The 25,386-nt window shown below is 40.0% G+C and overlaps 1 protein-coding gene across 4 annotated transcripts in view; it reads left to right on the top strand.

Moving 5' to 3' along the window:
- ptprfa (protein tyrosine phosphatase receptor type Fa) overlaps positions 1-25,386 on the top strand; it is a 334,388-nt gene that overhangs the window by 155,102 nt on the left and 153,900 nt on the right. For all 4 annotated transcript variants that reach the window (XM_063496570.1, XM_063496569.1, XM_063496568.1 and 1 more), the window contains exon 6: positions 20,029-20,217. In XM_063496570.1, the coding sequence (XP_063352640.1) occupies positions 20,029-20,217 (189 nt within the window). The remainder of the gene's footprint in view (positions 1-20,028; positions 20,218-25,386) is intronic.

Raw genomic sequence — 25,386 nt, 5'->3', positions numbered from 1 at the left:
TACACGTGTGGAAAAGGCTTCTTGTACAGCGGCTGTAAAAGTTCAAAAGCTCTACAACTTAAGAAAACACCAGAAAATAGAAACATGCATCAAAAGCACACAAAATACAATAGAAGTTGAGTAAAACACAACAGAAATAGGAAACAGATGTAAAAGCTCACGAGCAAACAGTAAATGGCTAACAGCAAACATGTATCTACAGTATTATATGAATCATCCAATTAAAACACATATTCTGTTTTCCTCACAACACCGATGAATCCTCTGCTTGTTTTAATCACATTTCAATCCTTTGGTCACCAAAAAGAGAAAACTGGGCAAGAACAAGCATAAACGTTCAATACTTCATGTTTAAAGGAATGTCAGAGACATCATGGTTTCATTGTGTATGTTATATTAGTGTTCACATTGACATTAGCAAAGTGTTCAATACACCAAACACGCTGCACAGAGCTTGTTGGTAAAAATCTCACTGGATCAGTTAATTCTCGACATCAGCAGCTGCACTTATTGACTAGGACTTTACATCCTAGCCTTTAGCTGTTGCATCTGTCCACTAGTACACAATTTCACTCAGTGTCAAGGGTTTCCTGCTGATTTTATACTTTTATTGGAGACAACACTTTGGCCTTCTCTCTGCAGCCTGAAGGCTGGTAATGGTCTTGAAGTGTTTTCAAAGCTGTGCTGGCTCTAAGGCCAGCACCTTACCTCCTGTAGACAGGTTAAGGATTGGAGACTGAAGGCAGTGGTGGGGGCGGGTGATGGAGTGGACAGAGCCCCAGGAATGAACAGCCATGCGTCACTGTTATTATATCACATGAGCACGAGTCTACCCACTCTCCCCACCCTCACCCCCTCGTACACACCCATACACACCATACAAGTGGATGTTCCACATAATTATTGTCATCCATCACCCATACAGGCTCTACAGGCCATGCAGAGGCTGGCTGCCTTCATATGCTCTCACCGAGCTGTAGGAATCCCACATACCAATTTTTCTCTTTCTGTCATACAAGTGTGATGGCAAACCCGCAGTTACTGTTGTGTAATATAACACACTTTTGATTTCCATGTCAGTAAATGGACCAATATGTTACTTTAATGCCAGTTCAAATAAGCTAATCCATCAATGTCTCATGGCAGATTAAAAAGTCTTAACACCAAATTACTTAAGAATATGATCCGGCACTTGGATACTTGTTGTTTAAAGAGATTTCCCTTCTCTCTGCATATGTCTTTGGTAGGTCATCGTTTACAGGATGAGGACTGATTTGAGAGAGCGTGATAAGGGAAAACAATGTGGCTGTCGAGTACTGTCGAGCTAAAGCAGTGAACAAGCTTGTATATAAAGACACTTTAACATGCACCCTTGTTTAAATTAATTTCCAGAAGAGGGTACATATTGATTAAACAACTAAATATAAAAATGGCAATGCACATCAGCTTAAGTTTAGGATATTAAAGGAAAGGTAGGAAGTTTGAGCACTGACAGAAGTTGAAATGGCAGTTACAGTTCTGAAAGGGAAAAAATCTTCAGGAAGAGAAATGAACATCCATCAGATAAAAAAAATTGCCAAATGTGTGAGCCGGCCTTTATTAGAATTTCCTCCAGTCTGCCTTGATGGTACCTTTGATAATATTTTGGAGCCTTGATAAAGTCCTAAGCATCATTTTTCGATATTCCTTCCTACGACCCTTTTTCTTTTTTCTGGAGAAGTTATTAAGCCCTTGAACATTTGACTTTCTGTAGTGAACGTATCCATTTTGAAGATGTGTTATTTTGTCGTGAGAGTGCCCCTCATGTGGTGGGCATGGGTCATAGAGGGACCCGCCACCAGCTAAGGCATTTAGAGCAAACGTTCATTAAGAACTTGGTTGGAGGCTGAGGCTTTTAGCCTCATGACCACAGTGGGGGTTTGTTTTAGCTTTGGGCTCAGTGCCAGGAATTTTCTTCGTCGTCTGCTCAGTCACCATGGCCATCCCTTATTCCTCCTAATTACATCCTCTACTAACATATTCATCGGCATGATGGAAGAGTTTATCAACCAGGAGCGTTGCAGTTTATTCTGGCAGTCTTTCAACACTGAGGTCATAACGTAGACTTTGCTAGGCATTGCTAGCAGTTAATACAAAGGTGTAGGGGGTATCAATGTTTCCCCTTTGCTTTTTTAAAATTAAGTTTCCAGTGTAGTTAACCCCCTTCCATCTTCATCTTCATTGCTCTCTTTGCCTTCAAGTCATCCAGTTAATAGATTAGAAGCACACATCACTGGACAGAAATGCTTTCTGGGCTATTGACAAGGTGCTCAAGCACATCAGCTCAATCAACCCCTGTTGCTCTGTTGATGGGTAGCACTGCAATCACATCGGGTATAGAGGGCATGGTCAAAAGACACACTTAACATTTTATAACAAAGGAAACGAGGATGTACGGAAACCTGAATGGCTGTTGCTGGCTATTATTTTACCTTCACAAGTAACCAACTTTACCCACTTAATCCGCTGCCAAGCATCCTCATATTACTTTTTGTTCTTTTTTCAACCATTTTTTTGTCCTGTGTGTTTGCCCTGTTGAACTATGGGATGTAGTCTTGGTCACAGCTTAGAGGCTGAGTGTCAGTACAATTACAACATTTTCTTGGATGTGTTGAAGCTAAAACACATGCTGTGTAATAAAGTTACAGCTAGCTGGATAATGCCCATGTTGGCTGATTGTGTTGACCATCCGTGTTAGTTTAATATGTTTCCTATGTGATGTTACATTACTGTTAAAAGTCAGTTACATTTAAATTTATTTTTTAAGCTGGTGAGCATTTGTATTTAAGTATAGATGGTTTTTATTGGAATGATATTAGCACTATACAATACACAGAAAAAATTGGGGATGGTTAATAAATGATGTTACTGGACTGCATTGTTCTTTTTAATAGCACTTTTCCACTCTGCTGGAGCACTCAAGGTGCTCTATACAGCATGCCTCATTCACCCATTAATACAAGTGCTTTCTATCTAACATTCACATAGGAGACCAATACGCAGCAATCGGAGAAGGGTTCAGTATCTTGCCCAAGGGTACGTTGGCATGCAGACCAATGACTAGCAGCCATTGATACAGACTGGAGCACACAGGGCTCTAACCACCAACCTTGCAGTTTGTGGATGACCTGCTGTAGCTCCTGAGCTACAGTCACCCCTGATAACTTATTTTGAAAATGTTCAGCTAAATGAACAAATCAGCCCCAGGGGTCAGGTTGCTAGTAGACATCAGTTGCCCAGATATCCCTGTAATGTATTTGCCACTATGTCACTATGTCGGGGGTTGGGGGGGGGGGGGCTTCTATAGACTTTCCATGAAGCTGATCAAATTCTAGTTTACCCATGTGGCCTTCATAAAACTGTTTTTTTTTTCTGGCTAATGTTAGCTTATAAGCTAATGTTAGGAATCTCTTCTAACTTGAACAAATTTCTTAATGTTGACTGTAACAATATTAAAGGATCGTCTCTATGCTAAAACTCTAGCTAAAACAGTTTTTAAAGAACAAATCAGGTTTTTGATTCTGGCTTACCTTCAAACTTAGATTGGTTGCAAAATGAAGGAGTAGCTGACTAACATCAGTTTGCTGTGCTAAAACTGTTCAACTGTTAAAATGGGTTTCTGTTTGTGGGACTTTTGTTGAGTTTTGAAACTGTTTTATTGGGAACTATTGGTTTAATAATTGTATTGATTAGTGGACTAGGCAAGTATCAGCGAGGAGCATTCTTTGGATTTTCACAGAAAATGAGTCCATGTTTTAACATAGACAACCAGCACAGTCAAGGAAAGACTTTATTTAATTACATAATCTCTTCATACATTAGCATAAAAAAACTAATAGATCTAAATGTTACAGAGAGCACATTTAACTACAGAAGTTTTGTTTTGGACCATCATGTGACCCCGTGATAGCAGGACTGAATTGTTTGTTACTGAGACAGCAGTTTCAGCAGTAATGTGAGCTATGCAGCCTGGGTAAATGCTGCATCCTTAGGATTATCAGCAGCATGCTATGCTAATGATGTATCTCAGCAAATGTGTGCGTGCGTGTGTGTGTGCGCACACTGATATGTCAGCTCTGGCAGCTGCTCTGTGTTTGGACACAGGAGCCCAGTGAGGCGGCTGGCTGTGACAGGAACCCTGTGGGAGCTGCTGTGGATTCCCTCTCCACAGTAATTAGAGCGGGCAGGATGCTGGAGTAAACTCACACACACACACACACACACACACACACACACACACACACACACACACACACACACACACACACACAGAGTGAGCATTTTATGCATCATATTGCACAACAATAATTAAGGTGATTCCATGAGCTGTAACCTCCTGTTCCCATGATTAAAACTGATAAACAATGATTTATTTCATTCAGAGTTTATTAAAGAGAAGGGATGCTGGTAGGGTTTGCAGTACATTTTCCTATAATATTTGCATATACCTATGGCATACCAAGACACATGTTGATAGCTTGCTTCAGAGACTGAATCAGCTCATGATGAAGCACTCAAACTGGGGCTGTGTTGGTGCAGCCAAAAATACATAACTACTTTAGAGGCACTGTGAGCCGTGTCCCAACTGTAGTTCATATAATTTGCATTGATATTTTTTTTCTTACAACCTTGAAGTCCCTAACATGAAAGTGAGCTGGTAGTCCACAGGTGCTATAAAGAAATTTACAAACCCAAATCTACAGGTTGTGTACCGTTACATGGAGAAGTGTCAAAAATGAATCTGATTACTGGAACTTTAGCTTTTCAGTGAACTTTTGGGATGTTGATTATTGCTGTTTTGCTAAAGGCCATGTGCCATTACCTCTACAGCCTCCTAAGGCCAACTTGGAGGCTCTCTTAAATGGGACAGTTATCTCTTGGAAGCCTATATTGCTGTGGTCAATATATCGAGGCACTGACTCAAAAGGACAAAACAGCACTGGATTAGGCCGTGTGCACACTAATATGTTTCTCTCCGTCCACACTGAGACGGCGTTTTTGGTCAAGGAAAACTGAGCTTTTTTAAAACACTCTCCAAAGTGGATACATTTGAAAACGCTGTCTGATAACAATGTTAATATGCTGAATATGTTGTCTCATGAAAAAAATGACATGCCTACCTACTTGTATGAAAATTCAGTGACTCCATACCCTCTTTTTTATTCTGTACTTCAAGCCTGCCCATTTTTAAAATAGATATTTCAGATTTCTAGAAGGAAAGTAGCCAGAATACATTAAACAATCTGTCTCAAGCCATTAGTTTACTAACCATTCATAGGACAGGTGCCTGTGTGGATGTCCCTGCCTAGCCTACCAAAGAGACTCAAACATGTAATATGAATGTACCAGTCAGCCACCAGTAAAGCTTCTAATTATCTTCTATGGCCATGCAGCGGGCTGTAGAGGTGTGTGGCCATGGTTGAATTAAAGGAGATATCGTGTTCTATCTGTCAAAATCACCTCGGTCAGAATGATGGATAGTGGCTCCATCGGGTGCATAATTCCATCTAAAGAGGAAAAATCCTCCTTCATTTTAAAGCAGCAATGCCAATTACAGCTACAGCTCAGGTCTGCTGGGCCGTCCGCTCCTCCGCGCAGAGCTGCCTTTCTGGAACACTGAGCACTGAAACCCGTACTAAACACATTCAGATTGGAGCTTTTCTGACATATTCATGCCCTTCAACAGCCAGTCTCACACCAGTGCGCTCACATGCACACTGAAACACACAAATACGGATGCACACAGGTAGTTCTCCAGGGAAACACTGCAACCTGTGAGTGAGCAGTGGTCTGCAGAGGAGGAGGATGCCTTGGAGAGTGGTTTGAATTTTCCATCACCAGCAACTGTCGAAAAGTAAACTCCCTAAAAGGCCTTCATTTTACCAGCCAAATCGTACTTTTATCTCTCTGCATAATGCATGCTCATATCAATCCTTAGCCCCCAATAAGCACAGATTAAAGTAGTTGTAGGAATTTTTCTCCTCCCCTGATCCCGTGCATGTTCTTGTAAGAGGGCATATTTAGTATAGGGTCGATGCTGCTGCGGTGACTTCTGCATTAAAGAGATTTCAGACTCAACTATCTGCCATCTTCCTCTGCCGTTTATCTCCCCACAACAGGCCCAACACTCAGCTTCCATGCTCAAAGGCTCATACTGACGAATATAGCCTACAGTACACAGAAGCATGGGGACACACAATGACAGACACACACAAGCCATACAGCGACTGGGTGTTGCACACTGATAAAGAAGCAATTAAAGCCATCAGATTTCAGTGTCGAGTAAGAATAGCGGTTTATTTACTTATTGGTGCTCCCCTCTGCCTCAGTCACTGGTGACATTGAGAGTTACTTTATTTATCTACTTGGAGAAGTTCTCACTCTGAGCACCACTGAGAATTTGAAGAGCACCCCCGTTTTTATTTACTAATGTTATCTTGAACTTATGGACACTTTCCTTAACTTTTTCTTCATGCCGTGCACACCTTCTGTCAGGGTTTTACCTGCAGGGGCATCAGAAGACACAATGACACTGCAATGATCCCCTTGGGAAAACCCTAACAGAGAGAATGACACCTCTCTGTTTAAGTGATGAGCAGACGTCTGTAGAGTGTAAATGAATTTATAGCTCAGCAGAGGGTAGCACACATGTGCTGTGCATTTTATTTACTCATACATTTATTTATTTATTTTTTGAGGAGCAAGTTTGTCCTTTAAGTTGATTTGGTAAATCACAAAATGCAAATTCACACAGTTATTGATTAGGAGACTGTCCTCACTCCAACCTGCTTTTTTAGTTGTTTAAAAAAAAGTCTGTCTAAACTGTCTATATAGCAAGTTTGTCACTAATAACTTAGATAGGACTAAAATGCTGATTTTGACCCTGGATTCGTACTGCATACTGTATACTTCACATTGGGAATTCCCTTTTTGAGACCTCACCATTAGTTTTGGCTTCTGCCATGTTGGTTTCATTTAACCAGATGTGACCAAACATTGATGAGAGAGAGTTAAGTTATTACTTAATGCTAGCCTTCTTCAAAGGTCCCTCATGGACACAGAAATCAGAGCCTTTACTTGGCCACAATTTTAAGAAGAATTAACTCTGTTCTCAGATCTTTGCTGTCTGTGAGTTCTTCAGACCGTGTCCTTGGTTTTGTGTCCCAGCTGATCTCAGAGCCCTTGGGACAAGATAATTTCTCTCATGCAGTGCTCTCCACAGTTCTGTTACTTGGCAGAAGAACTGAGCCTGTCACCCATCCCTCGTGATTAAATACATCATCGTCAGGAAAAGTAAAAATGATATATCTGATGACACCAAATCAGATTTTCAGGTCACAATCATCAGAGTTTTTAAATATGACAGGTGTCTTTGATAACCAGGACATCACTAGTTCATAACAGTCTGACTCTCATGGCTTGTAAATTAGATCACTGGTTCTTTTGTGCATTTCCCATATAGTGTTCAACAACAGCACTAAATTCGTCCAACCAACATCTGTGTTATTACTGCAGAACTCTGCTCTAGTTTATTTCCTGAAGATGTATTAACTGAGCTCTAATAAGCCAACGTACACATCCAGACTTGTACGTTTCTTTGTATGAAGCACAGCATGCTAAAGAAGGCTGGTAGTGTACCGGGGATGTATATAGGCCAGCAGCCTGGTTCAGCCCTCAGGATATTTTCTGCTCTGTTATTCCAGCATTATATCCTGACAGCCTCAGGCCAATGCAATTTATGGCGAGTGCTGACTCAAGGCCATTCCCAAAGGCTGCCCCAAAACCCCTTCTTAGAATGCACCACTACAAGAATTATACATATAATATTTATTTAACAAATATATTGGATATAATAAACCTTTAAAATGCCAAAGATAGTAATGAATCTCATTAATGTTGAAAATATGTTCCTTGTGCCTAAGAATCTTCTGCTGCATGAATGTTTACAGATTTTTATTTGGGGTGGCTGTGACTCAGTGGGTTGTCAACCAACTGGAAGGTCGGTGGCTCGATTCCTGGTTACTCCAGTCTGCATGGCAAAGTGTCTTTAGGCAACTTACTGAACCCCCAGTTGCCTGTAATATATCCGTCAGACTGTGGTACTTTTATAGTGCGTTTTTACTCAGTGAGAGTAAAACTGCGCTACATAAGTACCAGGATATTTTCCCCATTCCTTATTTTAATTTAATAGAGCTCTCAAATAACTGGAAAAAAGAAGAACAAGAAAAAATGTCATTATAAAACAAAATGCATGTTCATGCATATAAATTTCTCAGGCTGACCTTTTCTTAAATAGCCATTTCCTGAGTTAATTGTTCAGTTACAGTAGAAAGCAAAGTCAGATAAAAAGATTATTAGGTTTGTTGTTGTTTTTTCTTTTGTTTTTAACAATAGTGCAATCATATATCCTTCCATCACGCCCAGCATCTATAGGTGCTCTTAATCTATTGCTTTATTAACTATTGGATTAGATCTCTATATGGAAATAATGTAGTTGATCAAGCACGATGGCATGTTTCAGATCATGCTGTGTAAAGCTACAGTTAGTTAGGAAAGTTATATGACAAAGTGAGAAAGTCGAGCACCTGTGCAGGCTGCTTTTAGCTGGATACTAATGTTATTAATATTATTAATATGAAAAAAGCCCATGTAGAAACTCAGCAGTATATGTTACAGTAGCTGGCATTACACTCCAGTGTTTCCTGCTTCTGTGCTCTTCTTCTTATTTTGTCTTTGGAGATGAAAGAATTATTTTTGACAGGCAGCTTGAATATACAAAATGTTCAGGTTAGCATGCTAATCAGTTCGCTCTGGCTCATCTCATCTCGTCTCAAAATACCACTTCAAAAGGCATAAGTAGCGGCCAGTCCTTCTCTTGGTCCAGCATAAAGGGATTGTGTTTTCCTTTGTCATGTGAATAAAAAACCTAAATTGACAACGGCTGAACCTCTTGGAGAGTACCAAAAAGGTGATTCTGTTCATCTGGGCGTATCATTGTCAGTGGGAGAAACGTTTCATCACTCCTCCAAGTGACTTCTTTAGTGTCTTGGAAAGTATCCATTGGAGAGCAGATGAACGAGGTATTAAAGTAGGGTTTGTTTTTAGCCTATACCCAGTGCTAACGCTTCCCTACACAGTGCTTATGACATCACCTCAGAGCACCCTGAGGACCAGAGGCACGGTTCCAATAGCAAGCCAAAACTGTACGTGTTATTGGCCCGTTCATCATGCAGGTTTTTGTTGTTGGAGTTTTTTTCATCCTGTAGCAGTGACTGGGGAAGATAAAACACACACTGCCATAAAATAACATAACAGACACACATAAGAGTGTAAGACAATTGGGCTAAGAAACAAAAATGTAACATTTAGGACCTGGACAGAAATGATAGCGCTTACTTTTTTTGCCTTTTTCTGCATTACACATGATTTCCTAAACGTTTGGTTCAAGACTGCCTTATGCAAATGATCTTATTCTTACACAATTAAAAACGTAGCCATTACTTGGTAATTATCCACACATGCAGAAGTGAAGTGTTACACTAAATCTTTGGCCTGTGAAGGAACTCCACAGACCAACAAAGCATTCAAAGGCTTGGCTTCAAAAAGCTTCTATTATTAGGAAACGGGTATGTGGGTGGGGTGCTTCCCTGTGTGTATAATCATTATTTGTATTCATGTACATGCCTGTGTGTGCACTACATATAATAGAACAGGCAGTCAGAGATAAATGAGAAATGCAAATAAATTCACAGAACTAATTACTCCTTATGAAATCGAGTGAAGGTCAGTCAGGTGTGCTGAAACCTTGGGAGAAAGCATTGTACAGCTTTGTGTGTGTTGCTAAAGTGAAAATAAATCAACAGTGAAAAAATGAAATGCAGAATATTATCTACGGAGAATATTTTTTAAAAGATTTTTTGAAGTGCTCATGTAGTGCACGTTTGGTCCTGAATTCTAATATAATGATTCTAATACAAAGTTAGCTTCCTGGTACGATATGTCGTATTCCTTTTGTCTTCATGTTGGGTCTTTGTCATCCTTCTTTATTTTTTACTTTATTTCTGTTGTTAAATTTATTGTCAGTCTTAAGCATAATTTATGGTCGTGTAAATGTGTCCATCTGCGTACGCGTTTCTGTTTGGACACGGATCGGAGACGGGCTTTCACCCACCACAAGCACGCTCCAGTGCAGTCCTCCAAAATCCCGACTGCACATTGTTGGACTCTGATGACACGTCAGTACTTCAGACTGCAGGCATACAACTGCTCACAGACTGCCTTTGCACAAGCATAAAACAAGCATTAGTAAAACACTGTATATAACAAAGATGCAGCAACAGTGATGTCAGATTGGTTTCCGCACGACTGAGTGCCAAGTTATCAGCTAACTAGCTTGCTTTGTGAGGTACAGCCATAAAATATATGAGTGCAATGCACAGACAGAGATACCTGTGCTTCTTGGACAGGCTGTACCACATAGCAAGTCATTTTATTTCTTAGATAACAGCATTAAAATATATGTATAACAAATATGGTGAAGAGCTCCAGTTCAGGGAGGGAAATTAGCAGAAATTAGCTTTCTTTTTTCAAACTACAAGTATCCATTTGGTTATAAATATATTCTTAAGTTCTTCTTTTCTCCCTGCTAGACTAAATGTTTCCTATTAGAAAGGTACCCTGCACATGTGGGAGCTGCTTGTTGTTTTTAATTGGAGATGCACTGGGCGAGTGTTCTCAGCGCCCTGCCAAGTTCTCTCTCCCCGTCTGCTTTGTCCTGCCCAGCCACCCCTGCCCTCCTCTCTGCTCACACTGAGAGACTTCCCAGCTCTTTTAATTTGCCAGGAAGATCTTATTAAGAGCATATACCTCCTCCAGAGAGGTACTCTGGCATCTGCTTGATTAAAATGATGGATGGCGATGGGGATATGCTGTCTCAGAGAAATTGTAAGGCTCAGAGAGGCATTTTGTCTTTCCAGGCCTCTCAGGTCACCCTCTGTCTGCCTCCTCCACACTGGTGAAATTCTGGCATCACTGAAGGCGCCAATGGCCTGAGGCTAATGTAGCACCGCTCGAATGCCAAGAGTCTGCTCAGTGGTTGGTTGGGCACTAATAGCTGTCAAGTGTGACATCAGTTAACTGATCCCAAAGCTTTTCAATTGTTTTCAAGCAGCTTCGGGGTCAAGAAAGCAACAGGGCAATAAAATACATGCTCACAGTGCAACCGGAGGAACCGCAGAGCAATTCTGCTGGAACATCATTTAGGCAGTATACTAGTTTATATTCTTTCCATGGATATTCAGATGGATTTTTGTTAACATAATTTGTTATAGTAAGAAATGTGTCACGTTTTACAGCAATGCTGAAAGCCACATGTCAGGAATCACAAGTGCTCATGTACTGTGAACCATACGTTTCACTTGTCACATTCACAACAGTGCAGTCCAGAATATACTGAGCTGAAGACAATCAAAAAACAATACTACCTATGTGTCCGAGTAACAAAGCAATATATGACAGTGCATATAAACATTTATGCAATCATGTGGAAAAACTGACTACATCCTATGACGAAGCATCTTGTCGAACCACCTGTAGCAGCAGTGACTTCATGCAGTCGTTTTCTGTATCAGTCTGTCGCATCATTGTGTTCAGTGGAGGTGTTGTTTAGTTCTTTGAGATTTGTGGGCACTCATTTATACACAGCTCACTTAAGTTCTGACCACAGCATTTGAATTTTGACAAAACCTCGATTCTTTTCTTTGTCAGCCGTCCTGTTGTAGATTAGCTGCTGTAGTCGGGGTCGATGTTGCTGCGTCAATGTTAGCCAAGCTGTAGCTTCTGCACAGGCCTGTGCTGGACTGGACTGTAGTAAACTTACAGAGGAGGTATAGAGAAAAGTTGCCTCAGTGACTACAAGGTGTCTGTGGCTGTAAAACTAGGCCAGATCATTATCCCTCTACCACCATGCTTAACAGCTGGTATAAGGTGTTTGTGTTGACATGTTGTGATTTTTGCCAGACATGTTGCAACTATGCAAACCTAAATTGCATAGTTGTCACTGTTCATTTTAGAGAGAACAGGCTTTCTCCTGGCAGCTCTTCCAAACAGTCATATTTGTTCAGTCCTCTTCAAACTGTAGAAAGGTAAGGTTATTATTTAAAACAACAACATTATTATGTTATTTTATATAGCCGACCTATATACTGCATGTTACTGTAATGCAGATTTGGGTGAACATAAGGTTTCCCAACAGAACATCGCACTGTAACAACATTACTTTTAGTTGGTTTTATTGCTGATTGTTACACATAAACACCAGAGAATATTAGACCAAAAATGGTGACAAACATGTTTTAATCTTGGTGAAAATTCAATTTTTATCTTCTATCCAACTTTATATGAGACATGAGATATGATAGCACAGTCCACAGGTACGGTGTATTTTTAGCATGTACCTTGATATTAGTTGTATTATAAGTCATTTTATTCTAGAGTGTACAAAGGGAATCTGGGATGCAAAATAAAAAGGGATAATCTTTCTGCTAAAACCCTTCCCATCATGAGCATCGTTGTTTCATGTGCAAAGTATTCCCTAGCAGCCACAGTCACTGTGGGAAAGTCCTTTGTGAAAATGATCCCTGTGTGTCATGTCAGGTTGCTGAGAGACTGTCTGCCTGCTGCAGGGCTGCAGAGGTGCAGTACATGTTTGAAATAATCAGGGGAATTCTCCTAACCTGGCTGCTCCTGGCCTTCCACCACACTGAGGTCAGAATAAAGTTAATACATGATCTGGAGCCCACTGTCTACTTTTACACAACTTTGTTTTTCATCAGCTGAGTAACTTTGCTACCTTTTTACCAAAAAGAACTAAACGTATTTTGTTTGATGACCACAGCTCCCATTTTATATGCCAATAAAGTCTAAACAATATTAGCAAATGGAAGTGAACAAACCAACAGAATGAAGTGGGCCAAATTGCTTTTGTCTTATAAGAAGTATCAAAAATATCTTTACAAATACAATCTTACCTCAATTATGAACCTCTAAATGGTCAGTACAATGTTGCTTTATGTCTGTCAACCTGCAATCAACTTTGCAATCATTATCTGAGTGCTAAAAATCTACCTTGCCTGCAGTGATTTCTTCTCCTCTTGGCAGATGTAAAATTGCTTATTGCTGTTGTCACCAAAGCTAAATTGAGATAGAGAGAGTTTTGTTGTGTCAAAGAGCTTTTGTCAATTGTACGACAACAACGTGAGCCCCATGTTGCCAGGTCAGCTGCTCAAGAATAGCTTATAGTTGTTAAGCTGCGGGATCAGCGCGCACAGCGATCTGTAACTACTAAAACACTTTTTGGTATTAAACTACAACACATGTCTGCAATCAGCCTTTAAATGAATAAGGTGCACCTGCTGGCATTTTATTGTTTTTATAAAAGCATTGAATGAGCAGCCATTAACACTACTGTAGCTTTATTCCCAGCATAGAAACATTTGCTGACAAGAGTTTGAAGATGACTGTCTTATTAAAAATTCAAAAACTGTTTTTTTGTGATCTAAATGTCTCAGATGAAAATGCATTTTTTTTCTAGATATCTGTATAACATCCTGAAAGGAGGATGTCTTTTTAAAGGCCATTACTGAGCAGAACATGACATCATGGATTGGTGAATTTGTAGTTTATTGCATTTCAAGACCTATTTTCTTACTCCAGCCCACCTGTTGAACTCAACCCCATCTCGCACCATCAGGTCCAATCAGGGTTTCCTATGTGTTTATGGAGCTGTGGCTGCTGGGAGGTGTGGTTCATCTAGAGCCTAAATACCTGGCCACAGCACAACACTGAGCTTGGTGTGCACAAGTCTATTGGCTCTCATTAGCTGTGCCACTTTGCACCATTACAGTGGGCAGAGATGCACCCAGGCTGTAGCTTTTAAATGCCTCTAACAGTGTATTAACCATTAATTCAATTTAAAGAGGGAATAAGCAAGGTCTTTACCTTCCCATTGCACAGAATGACCATAATGCACCTGTGAATCACTGATTACCTGGCTGGCTGCTAACAATTTGTTTTCTAGCCTCTGTTGTGGGTCAAAATCTCCCACTGAACTGTTATCACCCCACCCACTCCAGTTATTAAGTCAGCGCAGCCTACTCATCCCTGTTGTGTGACTTTATTAAGGTGAAATTAAGCCCACAACTAACTTTAAATACCACCATTTAATAAGGCCCACTTTACAATTTTCAAATTCTGAACTAATAGCTTTAAAATTGCTTAATAACTCCTATATGTCTCATGCAGAAGGACGATAAAATGTGTATCCAGCCCCATCTGCTCCTCGTTACGTTACTTGCTAATCAGTGTTATTAGTCCGCAGCATATGGAAACTGTCTCACCAAATGAGTACATACTGACTTTTCTAAGCAGGAAAATATCAGTGCAAACTGATTTAAAAGCTCACATATGGAGTAACATAAATCCATAGCAGGAAACTGATTGAAGTGTTAAATTCATTGAAGTGGAAAAATCAGTTTTGTGTGCAACTTGAACTGTCTCTGAGATGAACAGTGAAATGTTTCAGTCCACTGCCAACCTCTCCTGCATCGCACCACATTCAGTATTTATTTGAACATGCTGGTATAACATTAGTGTGGCATCTTGATGCCTCAGTTTGAGCTTGGCGTTAATTACCTGTGCAACCCTGCAGAGCTGCAGGCTAACTGTACAATACTGTACTATACAAAATCAGCAATGAACTTTGTGGAATCACACAAGAACCTGAAGCAGGTTTATAGTTAGCCATGGGTAGGTCATCCCTGTATCACGTCACTCCAGTTCTTCATTAATAATCTGCCATATCCTGTATGGACTTTTTAAAAACAGCCCCACTGTGTATTCCTTGTTGTCAGTTGCATTAGACATCTCTGTCAGTTGCAGCACTATCATATTTTCCTTAAAGACACACACAGCCTGGTGGACGATGGGCTCAATTGCTTGTTTTGAGTTTTATTGTATGCAACATGCTGCTTATTTTCTAAATCCAGAGTAAAATAGATCATGACGCTCTGCCTTAGGGTGCCTACTGCACTTCTGTTCACTTGGTTTCAAATCAGGTAAGATTGTTGTGGTTCAAACATTCAGTTCAAGGCTTTAAAAACAGGAAACAAATGAGGCTACATCCATCACTTAAATACAGTCTATGGTTAACGATGCTAATATCCACTGTCATTGCTTTTTTGATTTTTCTGTGTGTTACATATAGACAGCTACTGATTAGCGATAATATCTCCTGATGTGATTGAGGCTTGCTGATGATTTCCTGCCTTAGTTGTCAGAAAAGCTTCCTCTGCTCTGGGACTCACCTTTTCATCTATTCACTTTACTGTTGACTCAGTTCGGTGTAAATTGAAAATACTGTTCACCTAATAATGATGCAGTTTTCCTTCTTGACAAAACCTCCATGGATTTCATTTAAGACACCTTTTAGGGCAAAGTATTTCCATTTGAGGGTGAAGAAAATCCACTTCCTCAGCTGAATGAAGTGAAAGCGAATTACTTTAACGTTCAGCTAAGAGCCTGAGCTGAGCTCAACATTAGAGGCTGTCAGAGGTGCAGGGTGTGAAGCTGTTAAGCTTAGCGAAGTGATGGACTGTCATATTAGGAAAAATGTTTCAGTGAGTGACGCCCACCTCAATGTGATATTTTTTTATAACGCTGGTATTTTGGCAATTTAAATTAAAAAAAATCATAGTTTTATGTGATTATGGTTTTTTGTGCATTTGTGTTTTTGTAAAGTGTTGGGTTACTCTTCTTCCTGCCAAAGAGCTGATGTAAAGAAGGAGCAAGGCAGAGTGATTGACAGCAGTGGTCAGATGACACATTTCTTTACAGTATTAGGCTGTATGTAAACAGTCTTTGACTGACAGCCAGTCGGCTGTAGCACAATGCAGTCTCCTCTTGTGTTTCAGTAATGCAATAACAATTCTATCCTATCCTATTCTAACAAACTTTAATACAAAATATTTCTCTTGGAGTCACAGCGGATTGAGCTGTAGAGCTTAAAAACACAGTAATTTTCTCTTCTCAAGTTTGTGCCTCTTTTACTGCACTCGCAGAGCACATGCATGAATATCAGGTGTCTTGGGAGGAGTGCAAAATCCATAACCAGCTTTGCTCTATTGTCATGGAAAATGTCAAAGATTCAGTTCTCTGTAGTCGTTAGCGGGAACAAAATCATCTGAGACAGGATGCTGTAGTGGTTACTCGGTTTCAGACTGTATATTTCAGCTGTCTGATAAATAAATACAAAGCCTTTCCAAACTCTCTCAGCTTCCTGGGGAAACTGCGAATAACCTTCTACTGTTGTGTTCACATTAAATCTGTAGGAGAGTTGCCACTAATCGATGCAAATAGTGGCCGATATGCATCCGCTCGAGTTGAAAATATTTTAATCTCAGCAAAAAATTTACATGGTACTATGAGCTGGATTCTCCTGAGACCACCTTGTACCAGCTAAAAATGGAGGACAAGCTTATTGTCACCATTTGTGAGCAGCGGGAGCTGTATGACTCTTTTAAATAGAGACTGGAGCAAAGGGCAGAGCTTTAAGAAAATAAAAGGCAGTGGGACTTCCTGGTAAGTTCTGAGAATCTGTTACATTTGGATATTAAGGGAAGGTGCAAAAACATAAAAAAAAAGGGGGGGTGGGGGCCCTGGTGGCTGTAGTTATGCTTATATCATAAAGTGTGTAGTAAACTGTTTAGTTACCAGCTAATGCATTTATGAGTGTATTGCACAATAATTTAAGTAAAATACTATGAATACATAAACACTACAAAAAGTGTAGCAGGTATTTTGGAAAGTCTGTTAGTGATCATGTTTATTATCATATTATTGTTCACTGAAAAATCCTTCAAGAGGCACCAAAATTGAGAGGTCTACTTCAATGAACTGTCTGAAGTGAAGCCTAGCAGGTGACTGGCAGCCCTAAAAATACACAACTGTAGTTCTTAATATAATCTGGAAAGTAAGTTATAAAGATTGTAAAGACGAAATTTCCTACAGTTTTGACTTGGACCAGATTGTTACTATGTCTATTTCTACTGTAAAGCTGGACATTTACCGTATTTTTTATACATAAGGTGCATTAAGCGAAACAAAACAGTCAGATAAGTCAGACTTTACTCAACTCCTTCTTCTTGCTTCCTCCTCTTCCGTACCATTGATTCATTAATGCTGAATTCTCTGCAGCTGCTCTATTCCCATGTTGTTGCAGTATATGAATGACTAACCTGGTATTGTGGATGGATTATCTCAGTTGTTCTCCTGACTGAAGTTTGGTCCGTTTACAGCATCCTGCCATGCGATTGCATTTGTCCCTAACCATCAGGAACCCTCACGTTAACTTTTATGGAGTAGAAAAAAGTTAGCGTTCATCCTCCAGCTTCACTGTGTTTATGCTAACATAGCTGTGTCGCTAGCGATCACATAGCACATCATTATATACCAGCTAGCCCAACTTCAGTAACCCTACAAACGTCACTGCTGTTTAGTTTTCTGTCTTCATTTATGTTGGAAGTGATAGCAGAGCTGTACGTTTGAATTTGTTCAGAAATCTCTCAGTCAGAACATGCTATATCATGTTTAGGTGGAAACTAGCGAGCTAACTTCCTGCTAACTTCTAACTCTGTTAAATGTAATAAATTCTGTTTTCATGGATGCCTTATAGCCCGAAAAGATACGGTAACCGTCTAGGATTGACTCACTTTGGAGCCAGCCCCAAGTGGCCACTAATGGAATTGCAGTTTTTGTCCCTTTTGCGTTGGCTCCATGTTTTGCTCCTGTGTACCCCCCTGTTGCCAGCAGAAACCATGACAAATGCCTGGTCTCATTTGCTTTCTGTGTGGAGCAGAGAAGCTGTTTGTTGATGTTGAAAATCTTCCAGCAGCTTTGAGGCATCTTGGCTGTCACCTCTCTTTCGTTCCCTGGGGTTTTCATTTTATATGTGTCACCGCAGTATCTTTCCTTCCCTCCTCACAACTCATTCTAAGCTCTTTATTTTAGGCTGTCATGGCACAGTGAGCTCGTCAAAGTGCGAGCTAAAATGTTTGAAAAATCTGCATCATGGTCTTTTAGAGTGTAACACAGGGTCTTCTCAGGGTAGTAGGGTTGTCATGATGCAAGGGTTTCAAGCTCAATACTAAGGAAAATACTCACTACTTCTTATCATCTTTAATGCCACAGGGAAAAAATGTCAAAAATTAAAGAAAGTTTTTTTAAATAAACACTAGAACAGTACAAACAATATCAGTGACAACCATATTTTTAAGTTGATTGACGTAGTGCACAATACATCAATGTAACTTTCAGGTTTAGATCAAATATTTAAGATTTTCTAAAGTACTGACAAAAATAGACAAACATATTGTGGGTATCTAGTTTCAATTAGATAATGTAGCAGTAAGTGAGTATACTCTATACTGCTGAGGCTCACAGCAGGAACGTAATGTAAATTGATTCAACTTTATAAATTTGGTCATTTATAATCTTGCATTGACCTGAACTTTTAACTTTTGACTTGTGCTTTTACTTGAATCTCTTCTGTGTGACTTTGAATTGAATGAAAACATGTAGTGAAACTTGAGGATGTTATTGAGAAGTTATCTTGGATTGCTGATCACAGAAACCATCCAAACCTCTGTGGAGGATAGCCAAAATGTAAAATGTTATATGCTGACAGGCACCAAGGAAATTATACCAATGTTAAATTAGATGTTAAATTTGAGCAGTGGTTGTTATTTGCAAACTAACTGAGGCAATCTAAATGACAAAAAAAAGATTTAAGTTTAGTTTTAAGTGGCTGACAAATCGTAATGACCCTTCAGGCCTCGATTGTATGTAGTGCCACCTCTCACACTAGCTGCTCTGTACTCTGCTTCATGCTGAATTGTTGAAGAATAATGAAAAGAGCTGTACCAGAGTCGGTGCTTGTTAACCTGCTGTGTTGAAATGATTCCAGCTTTTTGCAGTTTCTATCGGCTTGCTGATATAATTATCAGATAAAGAAACTTCTTTTAGCTGGAGGTAATGTCTGTTTTGTATATTGTTTCATATCAGTGTATATCAAAACTCTCCTGTTTGTAGAGCTTTGATGAATTTGTTTATGCTCTTTGCATATTTTTGTTATAAAAAGAAGGTAATCGAAGTAATGGTTTCCTAATTGATTTGTGTATGTATACTACTTCTTGGTATATGGAAGGATGGAGTATACATTGTTTATTACTTCCACTCAGTAACAGCAACCTCTATCAGCATGCCCTGCACTCTTGTGGGGTGAAAGATGTGCAATGCCTGATACTGAAAACAGAAAGAAATCCTTCAAGGTTTGATAGTTTTGTAGCTGAAGGTTCAAGCAAACTTCCAGAACCTTATTTTCTGTTATTTACCCATGAAATTGTACCCTTGTTTTCATGTTGAAACATCTCTGCAATGCTGTTTTTAAGAAAAAATTACAGATTAGAATTCTAAATAATTGCGGTTTATTGTATGAGAAAAGCTCAAGTAGGTGTGTAAAACTGTCCTTCCTCGGAGGCACGGACAGAGGTGTGGAATGGGATTTTCAGCCTGTGACTTTATTACATTTGGTCTGTAATTTGGCAGGATTGTGATCTGACTGCATCGAGCGTGTCAGATTATGTGTGCTTGGTAGGAGCCTTTTTCCGTCACAATGCATTTTACCGGCAGTGAAATTGCATCGCCCTCGCTCTCGTTCACACAGATCCATGACGAGGAATTCTGTGGTAGGATTAGTCATGCAGTGGCCCCGCCATACTTACATTAGAGCTGGATTTCACTGTGTTTGAATTTCATGGGGGGAAAACCTTACAACCTGAAGGTTTGTGGAATGAGCAGTGAAAATCTGACAGAGCCAGGCTGAGACTTGTCTGTATCATGTCCAGGAGTGCTGATGTGTGTTTGTCTTTTTTACAGAGGACCAGATACCACACGGCTTCCCCACCATAGACATGGGGCCCCAGCTGAAGGTTGTGGAAAGAACGCGTACGGCTACAATGCTGTGTGCAGCCAGCGGAAACCCCGATCCAGAGATCTATTGGTTCAAAGATTTCCTGCCTGTGGATATTAGTAGCAGCAATGGGCGCATTAAGCAGCTGCGATCAGGTAAAGCACTCATCTCAGTCGGTTCACACACAGATTTCTGTTAAGCAATAAGAGGCACAGAATTCTTCAGGCGTTAATCATTCATTTTTAATTAGTAGAAAACCTGTTGAAAAGGTGCAATCGTGAGAGTTTGAGGAGAATCATAATAACACTGCACTGTCTGTGCAATATAATATTTATATGTATTGACTGAGAGTCCATTTATGTTTTCACCAACAAGAGGGATGTACTAAGGAGTGGGTTAGTGAGATACACTGAACCCAAAGTCAGAGTTGTCAGTATCATGGCTCTCCCTTCATCTGGTTAGAGCATCATACTAACTTGTATTGGCTATGCAGACGTGAAAAGCACCAGATTTTTCTTGTACTCTTAAGTGCAACATATGAATTCTGTGTTGAATGAATTCATTTTATACATCCAACCTTGAGCCATGCCTTACTGATATACCAAAGGAAGTTAATAAAGTTACAGATAAATACAAATACGTTTACTCTGTGCTCTGTGCAGCTTCATATATATATAATCTTTAAAAAAATAAAATAAAATAATGGATATTCCAGCCCTATTTTAAGTGACGCAGAGGGCAAAACTGCTTCTCAGGCCTTTTGGAAATCTGCTGTGACGCTTCAATTGCAAGTATTGTCTCGAGTAGATGCAATCAGTTCCAGCAGCCCCGTCGGAGCTGGAACATGATGCAGACTTTGAGATACTGACATAGTCTCAGAGGAAGAAGCCTGAAGTAGGCAACATTCAGTTGCTCCATTTTTACAGAGGAAGAGTGAAACTGAAGCAGCAGAGAAAGTTGATGAACGCTGCTGTAAAACCAGTTATCTCTAACTGGGGTTTTAGGTTTGGTTGAGCAAGTATAAGCAAAGAAAGTCTGGCTGAGTAGTACACCTCTCTGAGCTTGGGATCTGTCCACAACCAAAGTTTTTCTGGCACTGAATTACAAAATCAAATTTTTGATTAAGCCAGCTTTTCTTTGGATTTGGTCTCAGTTTTAGATTGTAATTTTTAAAATGTTTATGTATGTTTTTTGGTTCATTTAATAATTCATTCAGATATTAGCACCCAGGCCTGTCAGTGTCATACTGTTAGTGTTGAACACTGATTTCAGTTTCTGTTTTACTGGATATAATAAGTCTCTTAATGGGATTTGGTTTGTGTTTACATGCAGAAAGCATTTATAGACTCATGACCATAGCACAGATGACTGATCACAAAAATTACATAAAAAATAACAACACTTAAGGTGAAGTGGTAAGCAACAACTGAAGTTGCTAAGAGTAAAGTACACATTAAGCAAATGATGGAGGCTAATGTTTCCTACTTTGAACAGAACCTCATAGATTCAGTAATTACCTGAGCAGCACCTGTGCAGGATTATTGGCGTGCCAAGAGTGCTTAAGACCCCACAGACGGTGATGAATGTTAAAGCACAGGCAGCCCTGTAAAGCAGCTCTGTGAGGAGGCTGCCAGCATCCAAAGAAGCAGATAGTGCATCTCATTCCACTGAGCGGCTCACAGCAGAGCTGGATGGCTGAGTAACCGAGCCCTGCGCAACCTATCAGCTGCCCTTACTGCTCACTTTCTGAGAGAAAATAGAAATGTTTGAGTCTTGCCAAAACTCGTAAGCACCTACGCATCGTTGGATCGGCTGTTCAGGTTCAAACATCCCTCCCAGCTTTGCAGCAATGCTAAGAAGCAGATTTCGCATCTCAGAGGGCCCGGGGCCCCTCTTGAGGCTGCTTGCATCTCAATACAGGCTGGAGACGAAAGGCTGAGAGACATGCTCTGGGATATCGCTGGCACTGAAGTTCACCCCCAGGATTTTCCCAAGTCACAGTCAGGGCCTTGGGTAGGGACAAAAATGCCATATATTATTAACTGAACAGCACGGCAATTTGTTTTAATTTGGTTCATAGAGCTCCACTGTCACATGGAGTCCCTCTGCAGTCGAGCACAGATGGCTTCCTTCCTTTATTGGAAAAATCAGAGTTATCCAGTGGCATGCCAGGAAAGTGAAAGTCAGCCCCTCAGAATTATTCAAATTATTTGTTTCAGTAGCTTTCATTATAAAGCGAGTGACTATATTAGTTCCCCAATTAACTAGTCCTTTTAAATGCCTTTGGTCCATTTAAAACTTTAATAGCTTCATTCTTTTTCAATCTGAGGCCTTTGCTCTGTTTGAAGAAAAAACACATAAAAATCTTCTGCATAGCTTTTTCCTGCCAATATTTCAATAAAAGATGTAAAACCAGTGAGGGACAAAGTTTCAGGATGAGATCTGACTGTCCGGGGGGAACAATGAGACCCCGGAGAAGAGGAGCGATGCGACAGCCCTACAGTAAACTTGGGGTGTAACGTTCACCTCCAAGTCACCACAAATCTGTGACTCAGCTGAACACTACTGCGAGTCACTGAAAACCTCTGAGACCACATTTTGGAAATCAGAAAGAAATCAACTATTTAATTTGTAGGTGAGACTTCACTAGCAAGGACCACAACCTTCATACTTATTACTGATAGTGTTGTATGTAAAAATGACAGATAAATGAGAAGCAACGCTCTCAGGGAGTGTCTGCTGCTTAGGTAACACCTCAGTGGGGACTGAGCTTGGCACATCCCCCAGAACCTTTGATACAGGTAGGCGGGTTGGTTTCTAGACGTCCTAAAGGAAGGGTTTGAGGTGTGATCCTGCTCATGAAATCTGGAGATCCCACTTCAGTTATTTTTGCTGCCAGATGTTCTTAAACTGGTATTTCAGTCATGTAGAACTGAAGTTTAAAATGGTGAAGCACTCGCAAGATACCGATTTTAAACCAAAAGAAATCCAAGCAAAGATTATCTGACTTTTTTTTTTCTTTGGATCGAGCTTATAGTACACAGAAAATCATTCTTCTGAATATTTCCAACTATTCCAGCCTCAGTCTGTGAGATTCTTCAACATCTTGGGAAGACAAGTAAGATCAAACACTTGATAATCTTATTATCTATAATCTTATTATTATCTTACAATCTTAATATTATTATCTGATAAGACACAATAATTCAGTGTGCAGTTGTTTGTTTGTTTTTTGCTTAACCCCCAGAGACAGCAGTGACACACCCAAAAGCAGCACATTGCACACCAAAGTGCACACCTTTCTCAGAACCTTTCCCATCCCAGCGCCATCTTCTGTTCACACCAAACGTGAAATAAATTGTCCTTGTGGTGCAAAAAAGAGAGACGTTTTAGAGTAAGTGATTTCTGAAAACATTGAAAACACTATAGATTGTCCTCTTTAAAAACTTTCCAACAAGAGGTGAAACTTCATGTTTGTTATGAACTGACTATTAAAAGGCAAAAACCAACCTAAAACTTCGCTTAACTTCTACTGTGACTGAAAAATACTGGATAAGGATGAGAATAATACAGACTTTGAAGTCTACAGGTTAATATGAAATCATCGTTGTTATTTGGTTGGATACTGCTCCCTGATGCTGGACTCAGACTGCAGCGTATCAGCCATTACGGTCACATCAGGATAATGTAGGGCAGTTGTTCAAGTTGAGAATGACAGTGGGCATTGTGCATAGCAGTAGATGTTTTATCCACCAGGGAGGGGAAAGATGACCATGACAGAATTATTTTCTGTCTTCTGCTGTGATTCCTTCAATTCTGTGAGTTTGAGTAATTAGGCATCAACAAGACAGCACCACCTTAGTATAAAGACCTATAAAGAGTAAGGATCATGGCAGTGCAGCTGGATGGAGCTGTGAACACAGCCAGCAACACATCCCTGTAGTATCTGCTTGTCTAGCCAGCCTCGGGAGCAAGATGTAGTCTGTTTTGTCTCTAGATTTTATGACTCTGTAATCGCCTGATCTGAGTCAGCGACCACCTCAACAGATAAAAATGTTGTGTAGTCTGGAAGCAGCATCATTACTCCGCATTGCAAGGAAACCGATATATAAAATCAGTGTCAGCCCCCTCTAACAGCCAGTCAGATGATATGTTGTTTTTTTTTTTGCTTCATTCTGCTTGGAAGAGGAAACTGAAACAAAGCTGGAGGTTTTTACTTTACACAGTTTCATACAAGGACTCTGCGATGTTGATGTTCTCAGCTGATATACGAAGATAAAACTGCATTCACTCTTGGTGGACTCTACTTCGGAAACAAAATAATCCTTCCAATCCAAACATTGTGAAAATATAATAAAATCGTATTATTTTTCACAATGATGCCCTGAATCTGTCATAACACCCCAACTTCCTGCTGCAGTGGGATACATCCAGCTGTCAGGCAGCTGTGAGAGGGAAGTCATGGCAGGTCTCGGTAATGTCCAGCCCCGCTTTCTGGAAGCTGCTGATGTCTCCTTTATCAGCTCCCGGGGGCCACACAGCTTCCAGGGCTCCTCTTCTGCTCTTTCTCACCACCTGTATCTGACACTTTGTTTTCCTGTCAAAGCGGCTTGGTTTATTATCCAGATCAGGAGAATCTGCATAGTAACCATCGCTCTCTCTCTTCCGTTTGCTGCATATGACCTAATATGCTCAAATGGTTCCTTTTACTTACACCAGTAAATTACAGAAGCACCAAATGAACAGCAGCAGGCTGAACAATTAACATTATGTAAATAGGAATTTGAGTGTTGTGTTTGAATAACAACAAGCTGTAATTTTAATTATAACTGAACTCTCCTTAACAGCGTCTTAACCAGCTTTAGGGGGTGAAGATGAGGTTCATGTAGCTGTTGACCCGAAATTTCATTCACCTACAATAACAGTTTGCTTAACTGCAGCTTATTAAAATTAATTATCTCCATTAAAAGAGGAACTCTTGGCAGCTGTCTGCTTCATATGCTCTCTGCAGGCCAGAATCTTTCATGTTATTAGTATTATTTAGAATTAAAGTGGAAAGTCCACTCTTTGCAGATTCATGTGTGCATTTCTCAAACAATTTAGTGTGCTCGTAGCCTTCTTATATGTCTGTGATGCAATAACGATGTTAACTATCAGATAGCTCCAAAGGCTATTATACGTATAATCATAGGCTGTATATAAAAGATGGACACTGCAGTTTTGGCACCACCATCTTGGCTTTATGAAACCAGACACAAGCGATAATTTCTTCAGTTCTGAGAAAGTGACTTGATAAATTGAAACATAGTGTTCTTTTAAATACG

The sequence above is a fragment of the Pelmatolapia mariae genome, linkage group LG15 (assembly GCF_036321145.2).
Source record: "Pelmatolapia mariae isolate MD_Pm_ZW linkage group LG15, Pm_UMD_F_2, whole genome shotgun sequence".
In the NCBI taxonomy this organism is placed as follows: Eukaryota; Metazoa; Chordata; class Actinopteri; order Cichliformes; family Cichlidae; genus Pelmatolapia; species Pelmatolapia mariae.
This window is presented reverse-complemented; position numbering and strand designations above follow the sequence as displayed.